At 46.3% G+C, this 25214-nt stretch overlaps 1 protein-coding gene across 4 annotated transcripts in view; it reads left to right on the forward strand.

Annotated features, from left to right (window-relative positions):
* lekr1 (leucine, glutamate and lysine rich 1) overlaps nucleotides 1-25214 on the forward strand; it is an 80583-nt gene that overhangs the window by 13610 nt on the left and 41759 nt on the right. For all 4 annotated transcript variants that reach the window (XM_042064306.1, XM_042064307.1, XM_042064308.1 and 1 more), the window contains 2 exons: nucleotides 20482-20601; nucleotides 24880-25043. In XM_042064306.1, coding sequence (XP_041920240.1) covers nucleotides 20482-20601; nucleotides 24880-25043 — 284 coding nt within the window. The remainder of the gene's footprint in view (nucleotides 1-20481; nucleotides 20602-24879; nucleotides 25044-25214) is intronic.

The following is a 25214-nucleotide window of genomic DNA, read 5'->3' on the forward strand; positions in this document are numbered from 1 at the left end:
TTTTTAGTTCTAGTGAGTGTGCGAGCAGCTGCATTTTGTATAAGCTGTAAGCTCTTTAGACAAGTGTTATTGCAGCCAGCATACAGAGCGTTGCAATAATCAATCCTTGAGGTTACAAAAGCATGGATTAATTTTTCAGTGTCTGGTAAGGATAAAGGACTTCCTTATCTTTGAAATGTTCCTTAAGTGATAGAATGAAGTTTTGGTAATCTGTTTTATGTGATTTCTGTCAGGTCCATTAAGTCAAGAACAACACAGGCAATAAAAATTCTTTAGGAAATTTTATTGAATATATTACAAATTAAATTTGGCGGTATGGCTCTGTTCAGAGGGGTCCCCAGACCTTTCATGAGCACCATGAAAGAGCAGTGAGCCTGGGGACAGCAGCAGCATTAGGGGGCGCTCACACAGTTTAACACTGAGCGAGCTAAACTATTCCCCCATATGAACAGAGCAGCAACTATGACATAAAAGTCTATGCCATGTTATACATGACAGGGTGGAGCAGGGGAGGAGGTGGGTTGCATAAATGCGAGCAGCAAGCAGTTAGGAATAACTAAAGCAGCTTAAAATAAGGCGCCCTGTTTGGATGTAGCCATTTAGAAGCGAAGGGAGTGCGAGGGGAGTGCGAAGGGAGTGCGAAGGGAGTTGACAGCTGATAAGCTGACGCCCATAGCGGTTAGCAGCGCTTTGACTACTTGGCCTGCCAGAACTGACGCTGACGCTCAATTTCTGTCAGGTCAATCAGGTCAAGAACAACACAGGCAATAAAAATTCTTTAGGAAATTTTATTGAATATATTACAAATTAAATTTGGCGGTATGGCTCCCCCCAAACAGACCATACCTGGCAATCCTCTTGTGACCAATCAACAAAAGATGATGGAATTAAGTAGCCTTTAGCTACTACAGGGGAGCAGAGCACATAGGTCAGGAAACAGAGCAGGGAGCAGAGCACATAGGGCAAGAAGCAGATCAGGGAGCAGAGCTCATAGCTTTCTGAGCGTCAAGAATGGCGCGAACGTCAGGACGAAGGTAACGTTCGTATGCAGTAGACGTCCATCGGCCCATGGCTTTTAGGGTTGAAACAGGAGCAGATGCCGCCGCAGTAGTTGCGGCCCCTATGCGCAGAGAATGGGCTGTATAACGGTCTGGAGGCAGTCCGCAGAATTGGCAGAGGAGGCGTAGATGAGATGCAAACCAGGCAAACCAGACATTGGTTTCCCCTCCTGAGTGACAAACAGCGGCTCCTGCGGACCAGCACGAGGACGGCTCCTCAAGTAGGTCAGCATGGATGATAGAGGACAAAAGACAGTATTAGACTCTGATATATAAACAACTACACCTTCACTATTTCTATCTGATTTGGAGTGTTTGAGAAACAAGGTGAAATGGTGATCATTAATCGAAACATCAGAAATGGTGAGATCGTGATTTGGGTCAAAGAAACACGTGCGTGAAGAGATTTCGCCACCCCTTAGGAACCCAAAGAAAGCTGTGAGAATGACTGTTTCTAACATTTGATCTGTGTAAGGCCCAAAACACCCTTCCCTCAAACGTGATATAATTGTATTAACTAAAGGTAATGTGAAAGGGAGACGTTTATCATTGCCTCGGGGTGACTCCTTTTTGAGGCCGTTCAGCAGAAGGCGTATGGATGGGTTTTCCAGAATACTGGTAACGGATGGATCCAGGCAGCGTAGATGGAATTGGATGCCAGCGACAGTACTTTTGATGGAAGAAGGCTGCATTTTTCGAGACTCAAAGCAATGGACTATAAATGCACTAACACAGATATATTCACAGGCAGAGCGGCTACAGATAAAGTAGCACAAAATGTGGTGAAATAAGACCAAGCTGAGTCGTACACTTTTAATGTAGATTTAGACACATAAGATTGCAGCGGATCATTTAATCTAAAATGGTTTGGCTGAACGGGGGGGGCATTCCAGGCTTGACTGGGCTGCTTCTGGACACAGGCGATAGAATATGAGCCATGTAAGACGTCTCATGAATCTATTAATGATTGGAATAGATGAGCGCATCTTGTTAATGATGTTAACAGTTGCCTTGTCGCAGAAAAACATCATTTGTTTCCTAGCCCAATGTTTACCCCAGAGAATGCAAGCTACAACAATAGGATACAACTCTAGTAGGGCTGTTGAGGATTCATTGGCAGGCAAGTTGACTAATTCTTTCGGCCAAGCGCTAGCAAACCAGTCGTTATTGAAGACCCCCCCAAACCCTACGGAGGGCGCAGCATCCGTATACAGATTGAGCGCTGGAGACGATTCCAGAAAATCATTATGAAAAAATGAAATGCCATTCCAATTATCCAAGAGCAAAGACCAAAATGTTAGCTCTGATCTACATCCTGTGTCTAAAAAAACAACGTCATTGAGATCTTTAACTGATTTGGATAAGTCAAGAAGCCTGGATATATATGACCTGCCTTGAGGAATAACTCTCATCGCGAAATTAAGATGGCCTAGAAGAGAGAGCAGTTCCCTTTTGGAGAATGACTTTGAATCTTGAGCTGCATGCATAACCTGTCTTATGCGGGATAATTTCTCGAGGGGAAGCGAGGCTTGCATTAGGTCGGAATTCAGGGTGATGCCCAGAAACTCTAGAACCTTAACGGGACCTAGGGTCTTCTACTCTGAGAGAGGAACACCCAAATCCGAAAAAGTTCGCTTGAGTGCCGAGATGGAAAAATCTGACTTGGCTGATGGGAAGTCTACCAGAAGAAAATCATCTAAAAGATGAAGTACAAACGGTAATTTGTCGTTATTGAGGAGAATCCAGCACAAAGCTTCGGATAAGGTATCGAAAATGTTTGGACTACTACGACAGCCAAAAGTGAGTCTAACCGAGAAATAGGTTTTGCCTTTCCATTTAACGCCAAACAGATGCCACTGAGAAGGATGCAATGGCATCACTTTAAAAGCGTCTGAAATATCCGCCTTAGCAAGCCAAGCTCCTCGTCCTGCCTTTTTGATGAACTTGATAGCATCGTCGACGGTGCTATAGAATAGGGAGAAAGGGGCTAAAGGAATGAGGTTATTGATGCTATCAGACGAATTGTTATGGGGAGCCGAAAGGTCAATGATCAATCGTTTTTTACCTGAATATTTCCGAGTGGCGATCCCTATGGGGTTTATCCTACAAACTGGGAAAGGAGATTCCTCATACAGTCCGATCATAAAACCTTTTTTGACTTCCTTCTCCAACAAGGCATCCACTATCTCAGGCTCCTTTGACGCAGACAACAGGTTTTTACAGCTGAATGACACGGCAGGGAAATGCAACAGACCAGCAAAGAAACCTTGAACAAGACCAGTCAATAAACAATCCACGAAACAGCGGTTAGGATGCTTTTTCAATGCCCGACCCAGCTTAGGGACGTTGACAGGCGTTGATGGTTTTATTTCTTTCGTTCTGCTTTAATGAAGCGAGTTCTCCTCAGACACACCGACTTGGGGTGGGCATCCCCGCAGTAGCTACAGACGTGAAGATATTTACAGTTATACATCCTGCAAACATTCTCAATAAAATTGTAACAGAGAGGAGTGCTATTCACCTGGGAGCCAGGATTGCGGCTCGGGCCAGGATGGGAAGGGCGAGAGGCAGTTTTTGGACACAGAGAAGAGGAGTGCGCAAGAGAGCCACAGATAGAGCAAGACAGGACTTGGTGGCCTGTAAAGAGCCTACTTATCAGCGCGAGGTCGACCACGGACCAGTCCAGTCTTTGATTGAAGCGCTGGATGAACATTGCGGCCTTTGCAGAGAATGATTTGTGGTACTCATAAAACAATGTTCCCCCATAGGAGAGAGCTAGGTCAGAAATAATTGCAAGATAATTATCAAGTTCGGCTCTATGAGCCGGATAGACTTCGCAAATGACGTCCCTGTATACCCCAAAGGCTACGCAGAACTCGGGAAAGGTCATAGTCTTAATCAGTCTAGGGTCCCCATCCTTTAACGCGACTGATATGTCGCCACAGTCTACGACACGCCGCTCGCACAATTCAGAGCCCAGCAGAATTTTCACGAGATTAATATCGTTACCTGCTAATATTTGGCTCCTCAGGTGATGAGGGATGGCAGAAGATGGTGGGAAGAAGGGCGAGTCCGTGGTTAGGGGTACAGCGGTGGCCAGGGACCTTCTGGGAATGAACTCTGGAGTGACGTCATCACGCTGAGGCTGGTGCTGGAGGTGGAGGTGACGCAGTTCAGGTGCGGTGGAGACTCCTGATGCGGAAATGACGGTCGGTGAAGACGAAGGTCTGATGGAGTCGCTTTCCAGCATGGAAATCCTGGCCGTCATGTCAAGGAGTGATGCTTGGATGTTAGACAGCGCTGCAATCACTGGGTCATTGGCTGGAGGTGCGCTGGGACCCGGACGAACTTGGCCACCGGCCCGTTTGTGTGCAGTACCGGCTGGCTCGATATGTTTCCTTTTTTGAGTTTGCTTTCTTCCGGATGTTTGGGGAGGAGGAAGCCCAGGCAGGATGTCGGCAGCCGGTGGGATGTCCTGGGAGTCGCAGAGGAGGACAAATAGATCCTCATGAGAGGCGCCGATCGGAATCTGGATGTTATTCTGAAACAAGGTCTCCAGGATCCTGGACACCGGCCAGTCGCCGATGCTAATGGCACTCGGGGTTCTATTCCATGATTAAATGCCCACGAGAGAGAAAAAGATGCGGTTTTAAAAAGAAGTGCACAGACCAATTTTATGAGTTAAATTGAAACAAAATTATTACTGGCCTTTATTTGTCCGAATCTGAGGCCCGGCTATAAATAGAATCCCGGCCATAATTTGAGGCTTTAGGTATGCACATGTGCTTCAGGCATAGCCTACCTAATCTCTGACTGAAAGTGCACAGAACTTGTGCATTTGAGAGCGCTCTCTCGCGGCTAGACAGTTATGTTTCATGTAGGGTTCATGTCAGTTAATATGAATTAACATTTAAAAACATGTTCAATTATATATTTTTTCATATATAAGTCGCACCTGACTATAAGTCGCAGGGCCAGCCAAACTATGAAAAAAAGTGCGACTTATAGTCCGGAAAATACGGTAGTTGTGTATCGTCTGCATAAGAATGAAATTTAATGCCATGTTTCCTAATTTCAGAGCCTAGGGGAAGCATATAGAGAGAAAATAACAGGGGCCCTAGTACTGAGCCTTGAGGCACCCCATATTTTACCATAGTCTGGATAGACGGTTTATTGTGGACTTGTACAAATTGTCTGCGGTTAGAAAGGTATGATCTAAACCAAGCGAGTGCTGAGTCTTTAATGCCTATCACATGTTCAAGCCTGTGAAGTAGTATGTCATGGTCTATGGTGTCGAAGGCAGCACTGAGGTCCAGGAGGACTAAAATTGATATATATCCATTATCGGCAGCAATGAGGAGGTCATTAAAAACTTTAACTAAGGCTGATTCAGTACTGTGGTGAGCTCTGAAACCAGACTGATATAATTCTTCGATTTTATTCATATGTAAGAAGGCACTAATTTGTTTGGACACTATTTTTCTAGTATTTTCAACGGAAAAGGGAGATTAGATATAGGCCTATAGTTGGCCAGGCTGTTAGGTGAGGAAAAAATGGATCTTTTGAGGGGCAAGAAGGTTTGGGGGGGTCTTCAATAACGACTGGTTTGCTAGCGCTTGGCCGAAAGAATTAGTCATAGAGTGCACAGGCCAATTGGGTCGGAGCAGACTGGGGCTTGGTGTGAGGGAAAACCTGTCTTGTGCTGGAGGGTAGTTGTGTGTTATATGGGAGGGGAAAAAATGAAATAAATAAAAAAAGGTTAAGGTTAGGAATTGGGACTGGGTTAAGGTTAGGAGTTGGGATAGGGGGAGGGGTTAGGATAAGGACTGGGGAAGGGTTGGAGTTAGAGAATGGGGCTGGGGGAAGGGGTTAGGGTTAGGGATTATGCTCTCCTTCTTTGCGCTGTGCTGCAGCCAGGGTTGCTCTCAAGGCCACAAATGCCAAGGTTAGTGGTGTTATGAACCTGAAAATGGCCAACTAAAAGGGTTGTACGTGTGTTCCGGGAAATACTGTAAAGATGTTGTTTGAGTCTGGTGCGGATCGTTTTACCTGTTTACCCAATATATAGGTGGCATTTGTGACATGTAATGATGTAAACTGCATTAGTGGTGTCCAGTGTAAGGGGTGTGTTTGAGTCTGTGCAATGGGAATGGAAGTTGGTAATGAACTGTTGGGGCTTGAAGAAGGAATCATGTGGGAGGGGCTGTGGAGGGGGTTTCCTGAAGAACCGTGACCTGATAAGTTTATCCTGTAAGTTATGGTTCTTGCGTAAAGCTGAAATGATTCTGTGGTGTTGAAAGGTGGGGTGAGAAGATTGGAGGTGCGTGAAGTGTTGTTTGAAAGTGTAATGTAAGTGTGTTGTGGAATGTGAGAAGGTTGTGATAAAGGGGATGATGGATTTTGGATGGGGTTCTGAGGTGGATTCAGGGGTGTCCATAGTGTGGTTTAGGATAGGGGGATCAGGGCTAGGGGTTAATGATTGCGTGTTAGAATGTGTGTGGTGTGGTGATCTGTTAGAGTGAGTGGGAGCAAGAAGATGTAGAGTATCTGTTTTGATTTTGCTTAAAAATCTTTTTGAGTAACCACATACACGGAGGACCACGTACGCGGAAGAGTGTTGCTATCGCTTCCTGGAGGTCGGTTGGGAAACTGCAGATGCGATGGAATCTTATGATTTGAGATTTGATGATTGCTCGGAAGGTGTGTTTTGGGTGGTAGCTTGTTTTGTGTAATAGTGCATGTGTGTCTGTCGGTTTGAAATATACTTTGGTACTGAGGGAACTATGTGTTAAAGAGAGGGGTGTTAGAAAGATGGTAGTGTCTAAGAAGTTTACGGAGTGTAGATCGATTGTGGCTTTCAGTTTAATTGCGGTGTGGTGCGTGTTGAGTATGTGAAGGAAGTCATTGAATTCGTCTAGTGTGTGTGTCCAAGCGCCAATGAAGACGTCCAGGAAGTGATAGTAGAAAAGAGGTTTGAGGAGGCATTTGGCCAGAGCTTCTTGCTCCCACTCACTCATGTAAATGTTGGCATATGCTGGTGCAAATCTTTGGCCCATGGCAGTTCCATTAATCTGTAAGAAAAGTCTGTCATCAAATTCGAAGTCGTTATGTGTAAGACATATCTCCAAAAGTTGGAAGAGAATATTGTCTGGTCTGGTGGGATCTGGATAACGGAGGAATTTATTACAAATTGCTTGGATGCCGGCTCTGGTGTTTATATTAGTGTGTAGGCTGTCCACGTCTATGGTAAAAAGGTAAGTAAAAAGGTAACCCTGCAGAAAAGGGAGATTAGATATAGGCCTATAGTTGGCCAGGCTGTTAGGGTCAAGGGTAGGTTTTTTGAGGGATGACTTAATGACAGATAACTTAAACGACTGTGGTACATGCCCTGACAGCAGTGAGTTATTTATGATCTGGAGCAGAGCATTATCCAAGAAAGGGAGAGCAGATTTCAGAAGATAAGTAGGGATAGGATCTAGTAGACTAGTTGTAGATTTTGATGAGGAAATTGTGGAAGTGAGGTCTAATATGTCGATCGGTGTAAATGAATTCAAAGTTGTTCGTCTCATCTGTGATTCAATTATGTTTTCACTACCGTTCAGCAATGGAGTACGAATATCTGGTGAGACTGATTGGTTATTAATCTTATCTCTAATTGTTTCAATTTTGTCATTGAAAAAATTCATGAAGTCATTACTGTTTAGGCATATAGGGATAGATTCGGTTACTTCAGTGTGGCTCTTCGTCAGGCGGGAAATTGTGGTAAAGAGAAATGTTGTATTATTTTTATTTTCTTCGATCAGCAAGGAATAGTAGGTTGACTTAGCCTCGTTGAGAGCTTTTTTGTAGGTGATAAGGCTATCTTTCCATGCTTGGCGGAAGATTTCCAATTTAGTAGTATGCCATTTTTGTTCAAGTTTGCGCGCTGCTTGTTTGAGGGTTTTTGTCTGTGTGGTGTACCATGGAGCACGCCTTACTTGTTTCCTTACTCTCTTTTTTAGTGGTGCTACTGAATCAAGGGTTTAGCGTAATGAGTTAATTACATTATCAGTTAACAAGTCGACCTCGGTTGGATTAAGGAAAGGGCCTTCTGATACCACATGGGTCCGGAAGGGGGCAAACGTAAGCGAGATTTTTTCTAGAAAGTCTGCATTCGTTTTTTCAGATAGGCCGCGGCTGTAGTATTCAGCTAAATTGGGTACTGCATATTGTAATGTCATTGTAAAAGTAATTAGATGGTGGTCAGTTAAGGTCGGGTGTTGTGGTAGAACTGTTAACTGCTCTATGCTTATGCCGTATGACAAGACTAGATCAATAGTATGATTATCTCGGTGTGTGGGTGAATTAACATTTTGGCAGAACCCAACATGTTCAATTAGGGATTGAAATGCAATTGTGAGACAATCATTCACATTATCCATATGAATATTGAAATCACCCAATATAAGTATTTTTTCAGTTTGGATGGTTAAAGTGGAAAGGAAATCAGAAAATTCTTCTAATAATTCAGTGTACGGGCCAGGGGGTCTGTACAATGTGACCACAGTTACAGGCTGATTAGTTTTCCAATCTGGGAGTAAAAAATTTAGGACTAGAACTTCAAAAGATTTAAATTTGTGTGTAAGCTTGGGAGATGTGAGAAGACTAGATTGATAAATTGTAGCTACTTCCCCCTCCCCTGCCAGTGTGGCGTGGTACATGATAATTAAGATGAGAGGCAGGTGTAGACTCATTTAATGGAAGGTATTCGTCTTGTTTAAGCCAGGTTTCAGTAAGGCACATAACATCTATATGATTGTCTGTAATAATTTCATTAACCAAGGCAGTTTTATTCGACAGTGATCGAATATTGAGTAAAGCAAATGTAAGTTGCGTTTGTGGAGGAATTTGCTTATCTGAAGAAGTTTTTATCGTAATAAGATTGCTACGAATAATTCCCCTCGTGGGTTGAATAAGAGTTGACAGTCTTGGTACAGACACCCTCTCTATTTGGCTATGTATGCCCTGTATATCCTGTATATCTGGGTGGCTGTTAGGACGGCAGAGATCTGTGTAAGACATTATCTCTGCTTCCTGGACCTCTGGTTCGTCAGGAACTAGCCTCGGTTAAGTGACGGTCTATGTTCCATGAAAGGAGATAAGCACCCTTCGAATTGGGATGGATACCGTCTCTTTTCAATAATCCAGGTTTCCCCCAGAATGAGCTAAAGTTATCTATGAAGCCCACATTGTTATTGGCACACCACTTTGCCAGCCATCGGTTGAGGTCTGAAATTCTGCTGAGCATTTCATCACCTCTTCTAATAGGTATGGGTCCAGAGAAAGTTACAGAGTCAGACATCTGTTGCGCGAACCTGCACACGGAGATACAATTTTGTATGGTGATCTCCGATTGACGCAATCGGACATCATTATTGCCGGTGTGGATGACTATTTTCGAGTATTTACGATTAGCTTTAACCAGCACTTTCAAATTTGATTCGATGTCATTAGCTCTGGCCCCAGATATCGATTTTACTATAACCGATGGAGTCGCTAGCCTCACGTTTCTTATAGTAGAAGCGCCAATGACCAGAGTAGCAGGTTTCTCAGGGCTAGCTAAGTGGGAGAATCTATTAGAAATGTGAGTAGGTTGGTGGTTAGCAGTGGGCTTCATTCATTTGGATATAGCTCCAGGCGAAACAGGCCCAACGGGCTGCTTTCGCTTGGGCTTAGCTCACCTAACAGTAGCTATCCCCTTGCTGCGAGGGGGCTGTCATGGTTGTGCTAACTGTGCTGGCAACTGGTGCATCCACACAATTTATCGGGGGTTCTGCCACTAGCTGTTTGCTAATCTGATCCAGCGTGCGGATGCGATTCTCTAGTTCATCTATCCTCGCCTCCAAGCTAGCTATTAGTCTACATTTATTACAAGTAGCATGTCCACTAAAGGAGTCTGAAGAGTTAGCTAGCATGTGACACGCCGGGCAACAACGAGGTTCGGAAGGAAGAGAGGCGGTGGCGGCAGAGGACTCCGCCATCGTCCTTAAGAAAATTAGACAAGTAATAGGCTACACAAGTGGTTAATAGTGGAATTTTAACGTAAGCAAAACCTATGTGTAGTCTAATAGTGGATTTCGTGGAAAGAAAAAGCAGGAGCAAATAGCGTGAGAGCAGCCAATGACACTACAACAGGAAGTAGTGATGGGACAACCGACTCTTATACGCAAGTCGGTTCAACCGGACGGTCGTTGGTTGGCCTACCGAGTTAATAGATTCGGTCACCGGTTCGCGCGACGGGGGGGGGGGGGGGGGGGGGGGTTATATCGCGCGTTACTCCCCCCCCCATAGTCACTCCAAGACATGTAGCCTCAAGCTGCAAATGTCATGCTCTCCATGAAATTAGCTGACATACACACTCATATTGACCTACACTAGACTCAAGGACTGCCCATGGTTACATTCGGTCTTGGTTCAGTAGTCAGCTGTGCGGGTCTCCTCGTGAGCCTACCAATAGCCAATTTACTTCTAACATTTAACTTAACTACCAAGATAACATAGCCTAGGCTATGTCATATTTCCCCCCTTTGTAATTTAGGATATGAATTTCAATGAACAATTCCAAGATGCACGAAACATAAAGGCTTTTGGGATCAGTTGATAACTCAACTTACCAAGAACCTAGACACCCGTTTGATTACTCATGCATTAGCACGGTTACGGTCTCTAACCTGTACAGTCTCCTCGTGACAGCCTACCTACCAACAAACAGTTGCTTGTTTTAGACCAACCAGAGGGAAAAAAAATATGGAATCACTCAATTCCAAGGCAAAAACTATGGAATCATGAAAAACAAACTGACAAAAGAACACTTCAACGCACCACTAGTACTTTGTTGCACCACCTCTGGCTTTTATAACAGCTTGCAGTCTCTGAGGCATGGACTTAATGAGTGACACAGTATTCTTCATCAATCTGGCTCCAACTTTCTCTGATGCAGTTGCCAGATCAGTTTTGCAGGTTGGACCCTTGGGATGCACCATTTTCTTCAACTTCCACCACAGATTGAGATCTGGACTATTTGCAGGCCATGACATTGACCTATGTGTCTTTCTTCAAGGAATTTTTTCACAGTTTTTGCTCTATGACAAGATGCATTATCATCTTGAAAAATGATGTCATCATCCCCAAACATCCTTTCAATTGATGGGATAAGAAAAGTGTCCAAAATGTCAATATAAACTTGTGCATTTATTGAAGATGTAACGATCGCCATCTCCCCAATGCCTTTACCCTTTACCTGACATGCAGCCCCATATCATCAATGACTGAGGAAATTTGCATGTTTTCTTCAGGCAGTTGTCTTAAGTTTCAGACAGTTGTCATAAATCTCATTGGAACGGCACCAAACAAAAGTTCCAGTATCATCACCTTGCCCAATGCAGATACTCGATTCATCACTGAATATGACTTTCATCCAGTCATCCACAGTCCAAGGTTGCTTTTCCTTAGCCCACTGTAACCTTGTTTTTTATGTTTAGGTGTTAATGATGGTTTTCGTTTAGCTTTTCTGTATGTAAATCCCATTTCCTTTAGGCGATTTCTCACAGTTCGGTCACCAACATCTTTTGCAACATTGCGTGATGATTTGCCCTCTTTAAGGAGTTTGATGATCCTCTCCTTTGTTTCAATTGACATCTCTCGTGTTGGAGCCATGATGCATGTCAGTCCACTTGGTGTAACAGCTCTCCAAGGTGTGATTGCTCCTTTTTAACTGCAGATTAACTGGTGATCTAATCTGATCACCAGATCTAATCTGGTGCTGGTGGGAAAGGAAATTGACAGGGTGATTCCATAATTTCTTCCTTGGAATTGAGTGATTCCATATTTTTTTCCCTCTGCTTGGTCTAAAAAAAGCAACTGTTATGGACTAACTCATTTTTTTCTTGATTTCTTTTAATGTTTCCTAAAGCCAGAAAGTTGCCATTTGAAATGAACTTAGTTTTGTGTCATGTCTGTGATCTGGCTTTTTTCTAAAAAATTAAACAACTTAATGAACATCCTCCAAGACTGGTGATTCCATAATTTATGCCAGGGGTTGTACAAAGATAACATGGCGTGTATTTGTAGGCTATATGTGATGAACTTCCCCATCGATATATGAATGGCCATGAATACAACCATCTACGATGCACTAAAAACAAGGCACGGTCTTCGTGAGGCTACTATGAAGCCAGCAACATTCACTTCTCTAACATTTAACTTTATAAATATGACGTGTAGGCTAAAATGAGATGTAGGCCTACTTCCCCATAGATAATGTGTGAATTGCCATGAATAAATCATCTAGGCTACGATGCACTAACAAGGCTGGTATGAATCAAACTTGCCGAGAACCAAGACAAGATAAAGGGTAGCCTACAGCGGTTGCACGGTTACATTCTCATTCTGTCACCTCGCGACAGCCTGCAGCCTACAGTCATTCACTTCTAAGCATTTATTTAACATGACTACTAAGATAACATTAGGCCTATGTGTATTTGTAGGTATGTGATATAATACTTTCCCATCGATAAAATTTCCATGAATATAAGCATCTAGTTTGCACTAGAAAGGCTTATGTGATCGGTTGATAACAACTTGCCGAGAACCTAGCGAACTGTTTGACTCGTGTGGCAGCCACGGTTACGAGGCCCAGAGAACCTAGCGAACTGTTTGACTCGTTTCCCAACCACGGTTATGAGGCCCAGAGCCATACAGGCTCATCATAGTTTGACTGATTATACTACCACTCCAGTAGAGGCGCTAATACGCGATACGATGAAAGAGTAGCGACGAGAACACTCGAGCACAGCCAATCAAGCCAGTGTTGCTCTTTATGTGAAAACGAATGATGTTAGGAACAGTGAGTCGGTTTTTGACGTTTGGCACTCGATTCTCCCGGCTCAGTGACACGAATCGGGTTATTTAACCGACACTTCGGTCAGTTCATCAACACTAACAAGAAGTGACGCGAATCGCTTACCCCCTTACCCGCTTATCCCTGCGTTCCTGTTCTCCTCGTTAAAGGCCTGAGGTGGGTGCCTAAAGGCAGGGTTAGAGGTCGCTTGGCCATAATGAGGCCGTTTGACGGCATGTGGAGGGTAATTCTGTTTGACACCAGTTTGACTCCAGTTCACGTGTGTGCACCAGCTCGGGCCTTCCGCGTTTAGCGGCGTTTAGCAGCTCGCCGGAGCTGTTTGAATGGGCTGGACTCTGCTCTGGGATGCTCGGCGCCTCAGGGGATGGGGGAGGTCTGTGGGATTTCTGCGTGAGAGTCTTCCAGGATGATCCCACTGTATTGTGCAAATGTGGAAGACAAAGTTCACTCCCTTGTGTTGCCTAAGCTCTCATGTTGAAATAATTACAATTCCCACACGCCGTAGAATAGATCATTTGTATGTGTCTTTTCAGTGTGTTACAGTCATTGGTAATGACTGTGTACATAAGCATGCGTTTGTGTGTGTATTGTGTGAAAAATTATCTAGTGTGAAAATAAAGGTTATTCAGCAGGTTGGAACAGGTTGTTGAGAGCAGCGTCTAGGAATGTTATCTTTCTGCGAGCAGCCAAGGGTTCCTTTCATAAGATACAGTCTTAATGACCAAAGGGCTCACACACAAATCATCCATGCACACACAAGCCCCACACTCACAAATACAACAAGCACATACACACTGACTGACATACCCTTTCATAAATTGTCATATACTTTACACACACACACACACACACACCACACACACACACACACACACACATACACACACACATATACCCACACATACACATACACACACACACATACCCACACATACACACACACACACACACACACACACACACACACACACACACACACAAACAAACACACACACATACAAACAAACACACACACATACAAACACACACACACACACACATATACACACACACACACACAGCACACACTCCCCCTCCCTGTGTGTGTGCCTTTCTAGTGTGGTGTGCACCTGCAGGATAATTACCACTATCAGTCCCTGTGATGTTCCTCCCTCCCACACTTGTCAATGGCAGAGTGTTAGCATTGCATGCGCCATATGTCATGCAGCTCCGCTTATGTCATGCTGGAACATGACAACTTCTGTGAGGCCTGTCAGTAGGCAGCGACGGAAATGTAGTGTAAGGGGGTGTGAGTTGGGGGGGGGGGTTTATGTGGTGGAAGTATGAGGATGATCATTTGATTATTCAGTGATTCGACTGTTTTTCTTCGTCTGCATGGTTGTTACTGTTAGCAACCATACAAACAAAGAAAGAGAAACTGTAGACACTCCTCTGGCAGGGAACTGTGGGTCTGTGTGGGTTTGTGTGTGCGTGCATGCGTGTGTGTGTGTCTGTCTGTCTCTGTGTGTTTGTGTGGGTTTGTGTGTGCGTGCATGCGTGTGTGTGTGTCTGTCTGTCTCTGTGTGTTTGTGTGGGTTTGTGTGTGCGTGCATGCGTGTGTGTGTGTCTGTCTCTGTGGGTTTGTGTGTGCGTACATGTGTGTTTGTGTCTGTCTGTCTCTGTGTTTAGCAGAGCTCACGTCAATGCATAGTTACTTACTTTATCTCCTGAAAAGAGCTCATGCATGCAATGCTTTGCAGAGAAGGGGCTATCATGTATCATAATCCAATGAATAGCTCAGCAATACACAGTGACATGTAGAGGGGACACACAGAGGCACATTGTTCACAAGTGCTAGTTTCACCACACACACAAACGTGTGCTCACACAGGCACCCTCACACACACACCACGACCCTGCTGCTGTGTTGCATGCACTTGATCAGCTGTGCATGCGCGTACGGTTCTGCCAGGGGAGACAAGGGAGGAAACCCCATTAGCAGCTGCTGCCGGTCTGCGCACCTGACTCACAGTGTTCTGTTTCCACAGGATGGGCTGGAGATGAATCAATACTTTTCTCGGTGCATGGATTACTTTATCTGTGCACCATTTTCCACATCACGTTTCACGCATGCATTCGATAGCCCACAGATCTCTCAAGAGGAATAAATCAGGAGCTCTTAGTTTGAGAGGTTCCTTAAAAGGTCTTCTTCACAATATGCATTCATAATACAACTTCACATAGAATGTTTTCTATGAATCACTCTTTTATGAAGAGTTTTCTTATCATATGTGACTTTTGGCTCCTAAAAAATCCTAAAAACACTATTTCATTTTGTAAATACTCATATTAACCTTGACTCACATTAAAATTAATATTTGATATGATTATGTATTTATGACTGTTACTTCAGCAGACTGTACTTATGCCGTATGATGTTACTAAGAACTGTAGAAAATCCATCAGACAAAGTGCTCTGAGAATCTCGAGAGCTGAGACCACATTATTGAGGCTGAACCGACCTAAGTGGGATTCTAGAGAAGCATGGCAACAGCCACAATAATAACAGCAAACACCAGCAGCAGACAGCAGCAGCAGCAGCCATGGCAGAAATGGTTCCAGGCATTCCTCCCCGGGCCAGGCCGCAGTAACCTGTGCAGAGCCTCCTGCTGTGTGTGTTGGCGGGGAAGGAAACGTGCCGCGCTGATGCATATGATTTCCATATTTCTGCCAGACGGGGCCTCGGACTTACACGGCACACTGGGAACTTGTAAAAAGCCTGGGAAGGAATGTGTGTGTGTGTGTGTGTGTGTGAGAGAGTGTTTCTGTGTGTGTGAGGAGGAACGACAGATTAGAGGAGTTTGCATCTCCAGGTCCCATAATTTGACTACTTAGGCATGTGTGTGGTGGTGAGTGTCAGGTTGTGTGTGTGTGTGTGCGCGTGCATGCGTGCTTCATGCTTCAATGGGTCTGTCTGCCATCTCTGTGTTTGTGTTTATCTCATCATGTTTTTGTTTTATGTTGTTTGGTTACCATGACTGATGCCATAGCAATGACTGTAATTATCCCAATAACACAGGGAGCCATACGCAGGATGCACACTCCACACACTCCACGCACATGCACACACACAAGCACACACACACACACACACACACACACACACCAGACATACATGCACACACACTCTATAGCTATTTGTTCTTACTGTGTGTACTGTAATGTTTGCAATTTTAAATTCCCTGCACTGACACAGATTATGATCTCTCTCTGCTGTTTACTAATGGAAGAACTAATTTACCAATTCCTCTGTGAACTCTGAGTTGCACTCACTCCCAGTCTCAAATAATGAAAAATAAATTGCTGAAGGCCTTTGGCTGCTTAAGACAGTAGAGAACAAGAAATGAAAAGAGTGGATTTGATATAAGGCTTGTTAACAGAGTGCTTCATTAGACATGCCTTTTCTCTCATCAGTGTGTGGGATGTGAGGCGGAGGTTCCACAATGATATATTTGCTGGGAAGTCATGGTGTGTCTTTGGTGTGTCTGGGGCTTCCGCGTGACACTCTGTCGGGGCTGGTTGGCAACCGCCGCTGATCCCAGCCTTGAATTTGCCTCAGCTTTTTGTAGCGTGGACGGCCTCCTGATCAAAACCGGGCTTGTGAGAGTCTGAGCTGTTTGATGGATGGAGCAGCACAGAGGGAAATATGGCTTAGATCTGAGATGCAAAGCTGTGGTAGGTTCTAGACTGTTCAGAGCAGTGGTGTTGATTTAGGAAAGTCCCCACTAGTATGGACAAATGTAGTATTGGTAATGCAATCAAACTTAATGGAACCAATTTGGGAACTTTTGAGGGGTTTTGGGATTCTGTGTGCTTGTGAGAGCTCAAAATAAGCGAGCATCTGAGCACTTGTCCACAGAAAAAAAACAAGAACTCTTTTCCCTGCTAACCTATACGATAAGGCATCTTTTCCCCTGATTAGGTGAGCACGCCACGCTGCTGACAAGCATGTCTGGATCAGCGTGTCAGCTGGACGGGCTCTGTCGGGGCTCTGCTGGCTGCGTCTCTTGAGACTTTCATTTTCCTCACAGTTTGAAACCGAGAGCATCGTGTGACGTCAACCAGTCAACAAAACCCCACAGCCCACCGGAGAAGAAAGAGAGGTGCTGTTTGGGCGGCTATCAGCTCGTTTGCCAAGACAAGTGTGATGGCTGCGATGATGATCGGGATGATTGTGATGATGACGATGGTTGTTGTGGACATATGTTCGTTTTTGTGTCTTCAGTAGGCAAGCATGCTCTTAATGATGCTAACCTTCTTTATTTTATGTGGGTGTGTATGTGTTTGTGTGAGAAAGACAGAGAGAGTTGTGTGTGTGTGTGCGCGCGCGCGTGCGCGTGTGTGTGTGTGTGTGTGTGTGTAGTAGGGAGTGTTCCTCCTGCCCCCTCCGCAGGCTGGCTTTTCTCTGATCTGGCTTTGTGACCACTGGGGACAGATGGGAAAGCAGTGGGAGTCTGGAGCAGGAACACATGCAGACTCTCTCTCACACACACACACACACACACACACACACACACACACAGACACAGACATGCAAATATATATATACACACACATTCTTTACCATGCAGACACACCTTTCATGCGAGCATGCGACAGATTCACACAAACTGTCCGTAGGACACGCAAGCACGCCACGGTTATTCACTCTCGCTTTCACACACACACACACACACACACACACACACACACACACACACACACACACACACACACACACACACACACACACACACACGCACCACAATCAACACGAAGAGGAGGATGAGGCATACTCAGACAGATTTGTTCATCCACACACTCACACACACACACACACACACTCACACACAAACAGAAAAAAAAAAAAACATTCTCTCAGTCAAGCACGTAATCTTTCCCCAGACTAATTCAGAAGCCAGACCAATTCACACAGTGACACAGTCACGCTCATGGTTAGATGCACACTTCACTCACACAACAACACACACACACACATACACACACATACACATACACACACACAGATTGCCAGTTTGTCCTTAGTCTGGGGTTCCTCAGATAATCCTGATGTCCTAATGTAAAGTCCAGCATGCCGTGATGATACAATAGTTCTGTAAGCGTCTCCAGGTCTGGCCAAGGAACTGTGTGTGTGTGTGTGAGTGTGCGTGCATGTGATTGTGTAAGCTGATGTTCGCCTGCGGAGCAGGCTCTAATGAGGGCACAGGCTTGTAAGCTGCTGGCTCACGCTCATGAGTGTGTGTGTGTGTGTGCTGTGGGAGAGAGGCACAGACGCCGGGACATAGTCTGTGTGTTTGTCTGCCTGTGTGCGTGCGAGATATGCGTATGTGTACAGCCATATGTATATGTGTGTGTGTGTGTGTGTATGTGTGCGTGTGAGTGTCTATACAGCCATTTGTGTGTGTGTGTGTGTGTTAGTGTGGCGTGGGGGGAGCATATGAATGGACAGTCCTCCGGCGCTCTGCTTCTCTCTGCTCCACTCAGCTCAGCCCGGTGCCATGTGTCCATATGGCGGGTGAGGTAACAGCAGTCTAGCAGGGCCTCCTCCGCCCCTAGCTTAATGTATGGAGTCATGATACTATAGCGCTATAAGCTGCTGGTGAGTGCATGTGAGTCTTAATTAAACAGAAGGTCTCTAAGCCCCCCCCCCCATAAGCCCTCACAGTACTGTACCTGCCTGTGTGGTGGAGTACTACACACAGGCAATCTGATGCTGCCAATCGAGCCAGGCTGGAATGGAAACTGATGATGACGTGAAAAGAAGAATCAGGTCAAATGTGTGTGTGTGTGTGTTTATGTTAATTGAGGAGTCATCTTTTAATTGGCTCTTCGATAGCTCCGAGTCAGTTGTAAAATGGAGTGAAGGGGGGGGGGGGGGGGGGGCGCAGGCACTCCAGGCTGTAGATGCGGGTACAGTTATGTGTGCGGCTCTCTGTACACATGTTCAGCACAGAGACAGCATCAGCAGTGGTGGCTTGACTGATGGCTTGTTTGACTCTGATGGTGACACTCTCCTCTCGCCTGTCCACTGCACTGTCCCTCTGTTGATGAGGGGTTAATGGTGGGGTTTGGGGGGCCTGAGCGGTCTGTCTGGGCCCATCTTAGCGCTCTCTGTGTCTGAAGTCAGTGCTCCCCTACAGACGAGAATGGAGGAAGAAGAGAAAGTGTTTTTGTTTGGCCGGGTGGTCATGTGATAAGCTCCTTTGGTAAACACAGGGCCTACAACTGCAGTTTCCTTAAGACTACGCAGATGTTTTACGTGACTGGAAGTGTTTTATGCTATTGGAATTATGGTAGCATGAAACATTATGGTAACGTGACTTAAAATAAAGCATTCTGGGATATGGTCTTTTGGCCTCGGAGCCTTTCACTCAGCTTTTATCCTCCACCGCCTTTGTGAGATTATTTTGGGGTGTTTTTATGTGCTGAGTGTGAGCCTCTGCGTGTGTGTTTGTTTCTGCCCAAGTGTGGCTGTGAGTCTCTCCTTCTCTTTTTCACGGACGCCATACACTCCACATCAGTGCACATGACCGCAGCATAAAAGCGCTGTGTGGATATGATTAAAGCGCTGAGAAGGCCACTACTCTTTATAGATAGAGGAAGCATGAGCTCACAGGCAGAGAGCACCACACGCCGACAGGCTCTCTCTCTCTCTCTCTCTCTCTCTCTGTCTCTCTATCTCTGTCTCTGAAGAAGAGAGGGATGGAGGGAGGCGGACCCCTCGCAGCTGAGCTGGAAGAGAGTGCGATTCACGTGGCCCTATGTTTCACCACATGGAGCAAGAGAGCGAAGGACTTCCAGGAAAAAATGCAAAAGGAAAAAAGTTAATATTTCTCTGTCAGTGCCACTTTCTCAATCTCCTCGCCTCTTTTCCCCTCGCTCCACTTCTGTTTCGGAGACGGCTGACAGAAAAATAGGACATACAGACTCTGGCTTTTCCCTCTTCCCTCTGTTCCTCGTTCTTTCTCACGCTCAGGCGGAACCCTAATGCACACACATTTACACGCACCTGGCCTCTACGTTAATTTAGGAGAACAACTCCTTTGTTGATGTCAGCAAGTTACAGTTAAATGAGGAGAAAAAAAAAAACATGAAGAAAATGAGTCCCAGCTGAGCAAGTGTGAAACATGCCTACTTACTAGATAAAGGCCAGACAGGGGACATGCTGTGGGTTTGGAAGTGATTGACAGCGCCATTGCAGTAAATAGAGATGTGTTTTGGAGAGAGGCCGAGAGCTAGAGAGAAAGTGTGTCATTTTATTTCTGGAAAGCTGATGTGGTGATGAGTAGTTTTTCCAAAGCACGCATCATTCAGAGAACTTATGAACGACTTGCCTTGATAATTACCGTGTTCCATCTTCCTTCCTGACTTCTTGTTCCTCCCCCTGCTCTCTTTCTCTCTCCTCTCCCTCCCTCTGTCCCTGTCATTGTTTCTCTCTCTCTCTCTCTCTCTCTCTCTCCCTCCCTCGCTCTCTTGTCCTGTTAGGGAGAGGATTCTGGGCCAACAGCTGGCTGAGGTGACGCAAGCACTGGAGCTGGTGAGAGGTGAGCGGGATCTCCACCATAGACAGCTGGACCACGAGCAGGCCCAACGACGGACACTCAGGTATGTGTGTGTGTGTGTGTGTGTGTGTGTGTGTGTGAGAGAGAGTGAGAGACTGTCTGTCTGGCGTGATGTGTCCACAGTAGCATCTGTGCTAATGGCATGACAGGAAAAGCACAGATGGGAAACAACTATGTGTGCATGTGTAATGTGTGTGTGTGCGTGTGTGTGTGCATGTGTTATGTGTGTGTGTGAGTGTGTGTGTGTGTGTGTGTTTGTGTGTTTGTGTGTGTGCGTGTGTGTAGGGACCAGAGAAAACACCCTATCGTGGTAAGCATCCACACTGCTTTCCCACTCCATTCCATGTGAACAAAACACAAAGACTTTTCCATGGCTTGCTAAGCGGAAAGTGGGCTGGTGCCAAGGCCACAGCCCTGGCCACGCTGCGCTCCGTGTCAGCTGCTGGCCACTCACTTGGGGAGGTAAACAATGGCTTGCGTGGCATGATTGAGTGTGTCTGACGGTAGGAAAAGCAGCGAGTATCTGTTTGAATTATGACTGGGTGGACTGGAAAATGATCTGGTACAAAAACACCTGTGCTAGCCCGCCTTGTCCCAATATAGCTGTCAACACTGGGCACATGCACGGCATTCTGAGCAAACAGGCCATTTTAGAGGATGAGGGGAGTGGTTGTGTGGACTACATACAAGTGTGTACTGGATACATGCGAGTGTGTTGTGTGAGTGAGTGAGTGTGTGTGTGTGTGTCTGTGTGTGTGTGTGAGTGAGAGTGTGTGTGTTTGTATGTGGCAGTACATGTGTGCTTACATGTTTGTATTTGTTGTCGTTATTAAATCCCTCAGTAAACAGCACTTGTGAGCATGTGAGGCTTTGCAGCAATCGGATGTCAGTTCACCAATAAGACGCACACTGAGACAGTGACTTAGGGCTTATATCTCCCATACTTCTCTGCCATTCCACTGATTAATGTTGTCTGATGGAAAAACACATGTGCCCCCCCCCCCCCCCTTCTCCCTCTCTCTCCCTCTCTCTGTCTCTCTTTCTCTCACACACACATACAAACACACCTTTCTGTGCTTGTTTCCATGCTTTTCCACAGAGAGACATATTAGTCTTTCTGGTTTTATTTGTTCTCTCCCACCTGCACAAGGCCAGATAAATATGGAGCGCTGCGTGAGAAACGAGGGAAACAGGAGAGCGCGAGAGGAATGGAAAATGAAGGCAGATGTCTGGAGAGGTGTAATAAGGGGAATCATAGCAGACAGAGAGACCTACTTGCCCCTGTGACACTTGTCATCTCTCGAACGCTCAAGATGAATAATGAAGTTGCTTTTGCGTTATGGGCGAGTGGAGGCTGCTCTGACTTGATGGGCCGTCAAGACTGCATTCCTGGAGTTACTCAATGTTCTATTCCGTGTTCTCGATTCACCCTCTCAGACCCGGCTGGCAGAGGCAGTAATGTTTTATGGTGCCTCAAATTATTCGCTTACGTTTTTCCTTTCTATTCGTCTCGAGCTGTCTTTCTCTCTCTCTCTTTCTTTCGTTTGACCTCTTTTGCACAGCTGACAAGGCCACTGGTGGAGATTCAGAAAGAGAGGGAGAGAGAAAGGGAAAGAGAGAAGGAGAAAGAGAGAAAGGGAAAGAGAGATAAGGAGAAAGAGAGAAAGCCCTAGGGGGGTCACAGTGCCATGATTGCAGAAATGTGGTGTAATTTTATGTGCCCTCTAGTTTAATCCAGACCCCCCGCCCCCATCCTCACCCCCCTGAGTTTCTTATCTGTCTGACTCCAGCCTCACCTCAAAGCACATGGAGAAGCCTGAGATGAAACATGTCAACACTCACGAGGACTCATCTCCCTCTCACCCTGCTAGGACTTCAGCTACATCAGCCTTCAACATTCTCCAGCCTTCCACATTCTCTGTGCATGCATGTGCATGTGCGTGTGTGTGGATTGTATGCGTGTTGGGATAGCTAGCCGTCGCGTGAGGTCTAGCACTCAGACAAATCAGAGGTTTTTACAGCGTGATTGCAGGCTACTCCCCAGCAGTTTGCAGCTTGTGGCTTCATTAAGCTGTGCGTGTGTGTCTGTGTCTGTGTGTGTGTGTGTGTGTGTGTGTGTGTCTGTGTAGAATCTCCTGCATGGAACTGGGAGAGGTAGAATAGGAAAGACTGACGAACAGACAGAGTGAGGGTAGACAGACAGAATGACAGAAAGACGTGCAGACATACAGACGTGCAGACAGACAGAGCGATGAGTTTATGCGTGCATGGCGATTAATGAGGATGGATGTTATGAGGTCATCCGTCTGGACGGCCTGGTGAGACTGGGCAGCCCCCATGAAGTGCTGGGGAACAGAGGAGGAGCAAACAGGTCAGAGGCAAGCTGAGCCAGGGCCTTTCCTCTCTCCCTCTCTCTCTCTCTCTCTCCCTCCCTCTCTTTCTTCGTTCTCCCTCTTTCTCTCTCTCTCTCTCTCTCTCACACATACGTACGGACTAAGATCAAAAGCAGGCCATGTGTGGGCCAGACGCACTGCTCCCAACTCACCAGAGGGACTTCACAGGCCAGACAGACATAGCATGGCAGAGAGGAGCACAGAGGGGTTGGTGGGTAGAACTGGAGCAGCGCTACGGAGAGATGGAGAGAGAGAGAGAGAGAGAGGGAGGGAGAGAGGGAGGACACTGAGGGGGAAAGTGGGTTGGGTTGGGCTGGACTGGGTTCTGAAGAAGCAGGCCAGTGGGTGTGGAGCGGCTCCAGGGCCGGAGAGGGACACAGCTGCACAGGACCAGTGCAGAGCATGTTACGGCCATTCAGCTCATCTTTTCCCCCACTGCTGTCGCTCCCTTTCTCTCTCTCACTTTCTCTCTCTCCCTCTCTCACTTTCTTTCTCTCTCTCTCTCTCTCTCTGTCTCATTCTCTCAGTGCCTGTTTATAAAACTTTCCTGCCTTTGATCTACCTCCTCGCCATTTCTCTCTCTCCATCTCTCTCTCTCTCTCTCTCTCTCTCTCCATCTCTCTCTCTTCAGGTCTGCCTCTCTCGCTCTCCGTCTGTGTGTCTGTGTGTGTGTGTGTGTGTGTGTGTGTGTGTGTGTGTGTGTGTGTGTGTGTGTGTGTGTGTGTGTGCAGTAATGAGGGCAGTGGGTGCTGTGGTGTCACTTACTTGCTGCATTGCTCTGCCCACTGCCTCGCTCTCATTATCCGCTCCTCTAAAGGAAAACAACTTTCCCTCTGTCTTGGTTCTCGCGCTTCATGCTCCAGGGCATATCACACTCACCAGCGCTCTGTTGATGGGTTGCCATGGGAGACGCTCGTGTGTATAGTGTGTATGGAGTGCACGTGTGTGTCGCTCGGTGTGTGAGTGAGTGTGTGTGTGTGTGTGTACGTTTGTGGATTTGTTTGTGTAATAATGCTCCCAGGGCTGTCGGAGTGTGCGGGGCTGCCTCACTCCCCCCCCCCCCCCCTCCTTCCCCATCTCTCTCTCCCTCTCTTTCCCTCTTTCTCTATCTCTCTCTCCCCCTCTCCCTTTCTCTCTCTCCCTCTCTCTCCCCCTCTCCCTCTCCCTCTCTCTCTCCCCCTCTCTCTCTCCCTCTCTCTCCCCCTCTCTCTCTCCCCCTCTCCCTCTCTCTCTCTCCCTCTCTCTCCCCCTCTCCCTCTCCCTCTCTCTCTCCCTCTCTCTCTCTCCCTCTCTCTCCCCCTCTCTCTCTCTCTCTCTCTCTCCCTCTCTCTCTCCCTCCCTCTCTCTCTCTCTCTCTCTCTCTCTCTCTCTCTCTCCCTCTCTCCTGGGCTAAAGTGGTGGCAGGGACACTTAGCGTGGCGCTCCGTGTGTTTATACCTCGCTCTGCTCTCCGGCTGCTGCCCTGACCTGATGTCATACTCCACTCCAGTAAGACTTTAATGAGACGCCCGCTGTGCTTTTAGAGCGGATGGTTGGGGAGGGAAGGCGGCCCTTTGGTCTCGGGATCAGCATGATCTTACAGGCCCTAAAGGTTACACGCCATCCACTCTCACGGCTTGGCTTTTGGAGCCTTTCCATTCCGCTGTTGCTTTGGTTTTGAGTTTGTTTTCCCAGAAGTTCCCACAGTGAAGGCAGAGCGTAGAGTTTGCACCGCAGATAGACATGCAAATATGAATGTAGGGTCATCAGTTAGCCTTGTTGATGCATAAACTCTAAAGTTGCCTGTCTATGTGTGTGTGTGTGTGTTAGAGGTGTGCGGGGCGGCAGGCATGTGTAGGTATATGTGTGTGTATATGTGTGTGTATATGTGTGTTTATGTGTGTGTGTGTGTGTGTGTGTGTGTGTGTGTGTGTGTGTGTTTATTTCAGTATGAGGTGCAAGCGTCAGCAGCAGGCTCTGCTGAGGTCAGGCTGTGTGCTGCGTTCGTCTCATCAAGAGTTGCAGACCTTACGGACTCACCTCAGCCACCTCAAAGCATTCTGGGAAGATCAGAGTGGCAAGGTCGTGCAAAGCAGTACAGCTGCAATGGCAGGTGAGAACTAATTACCGCAAACTGACACACACACTCACAAAAACACACAAACAAACACATAGGCCAAAGGCTGGAAGCGTTTATAGATTGACAGGTTTAACTGATTCAACTGCCAAACCCAAATTTGTGTGGAGAGTTTGGTCTTTGCTTGAGGCGTATGAAACCTGCATT

This window comes from Alosa sapidissima, chromosome 15, assembly GCF_018492685.1.
Source record: "Alosa sapidissima isolate fAloSap1 chromosome 15, fAloSap1.pri, whole genome shotgun sequence".
NCBI lineage: Eukaryota > Metazoa > Chordata > Actinopteri > Clupeiformes > Clupeidae > Alosa > Alosa sapidissima.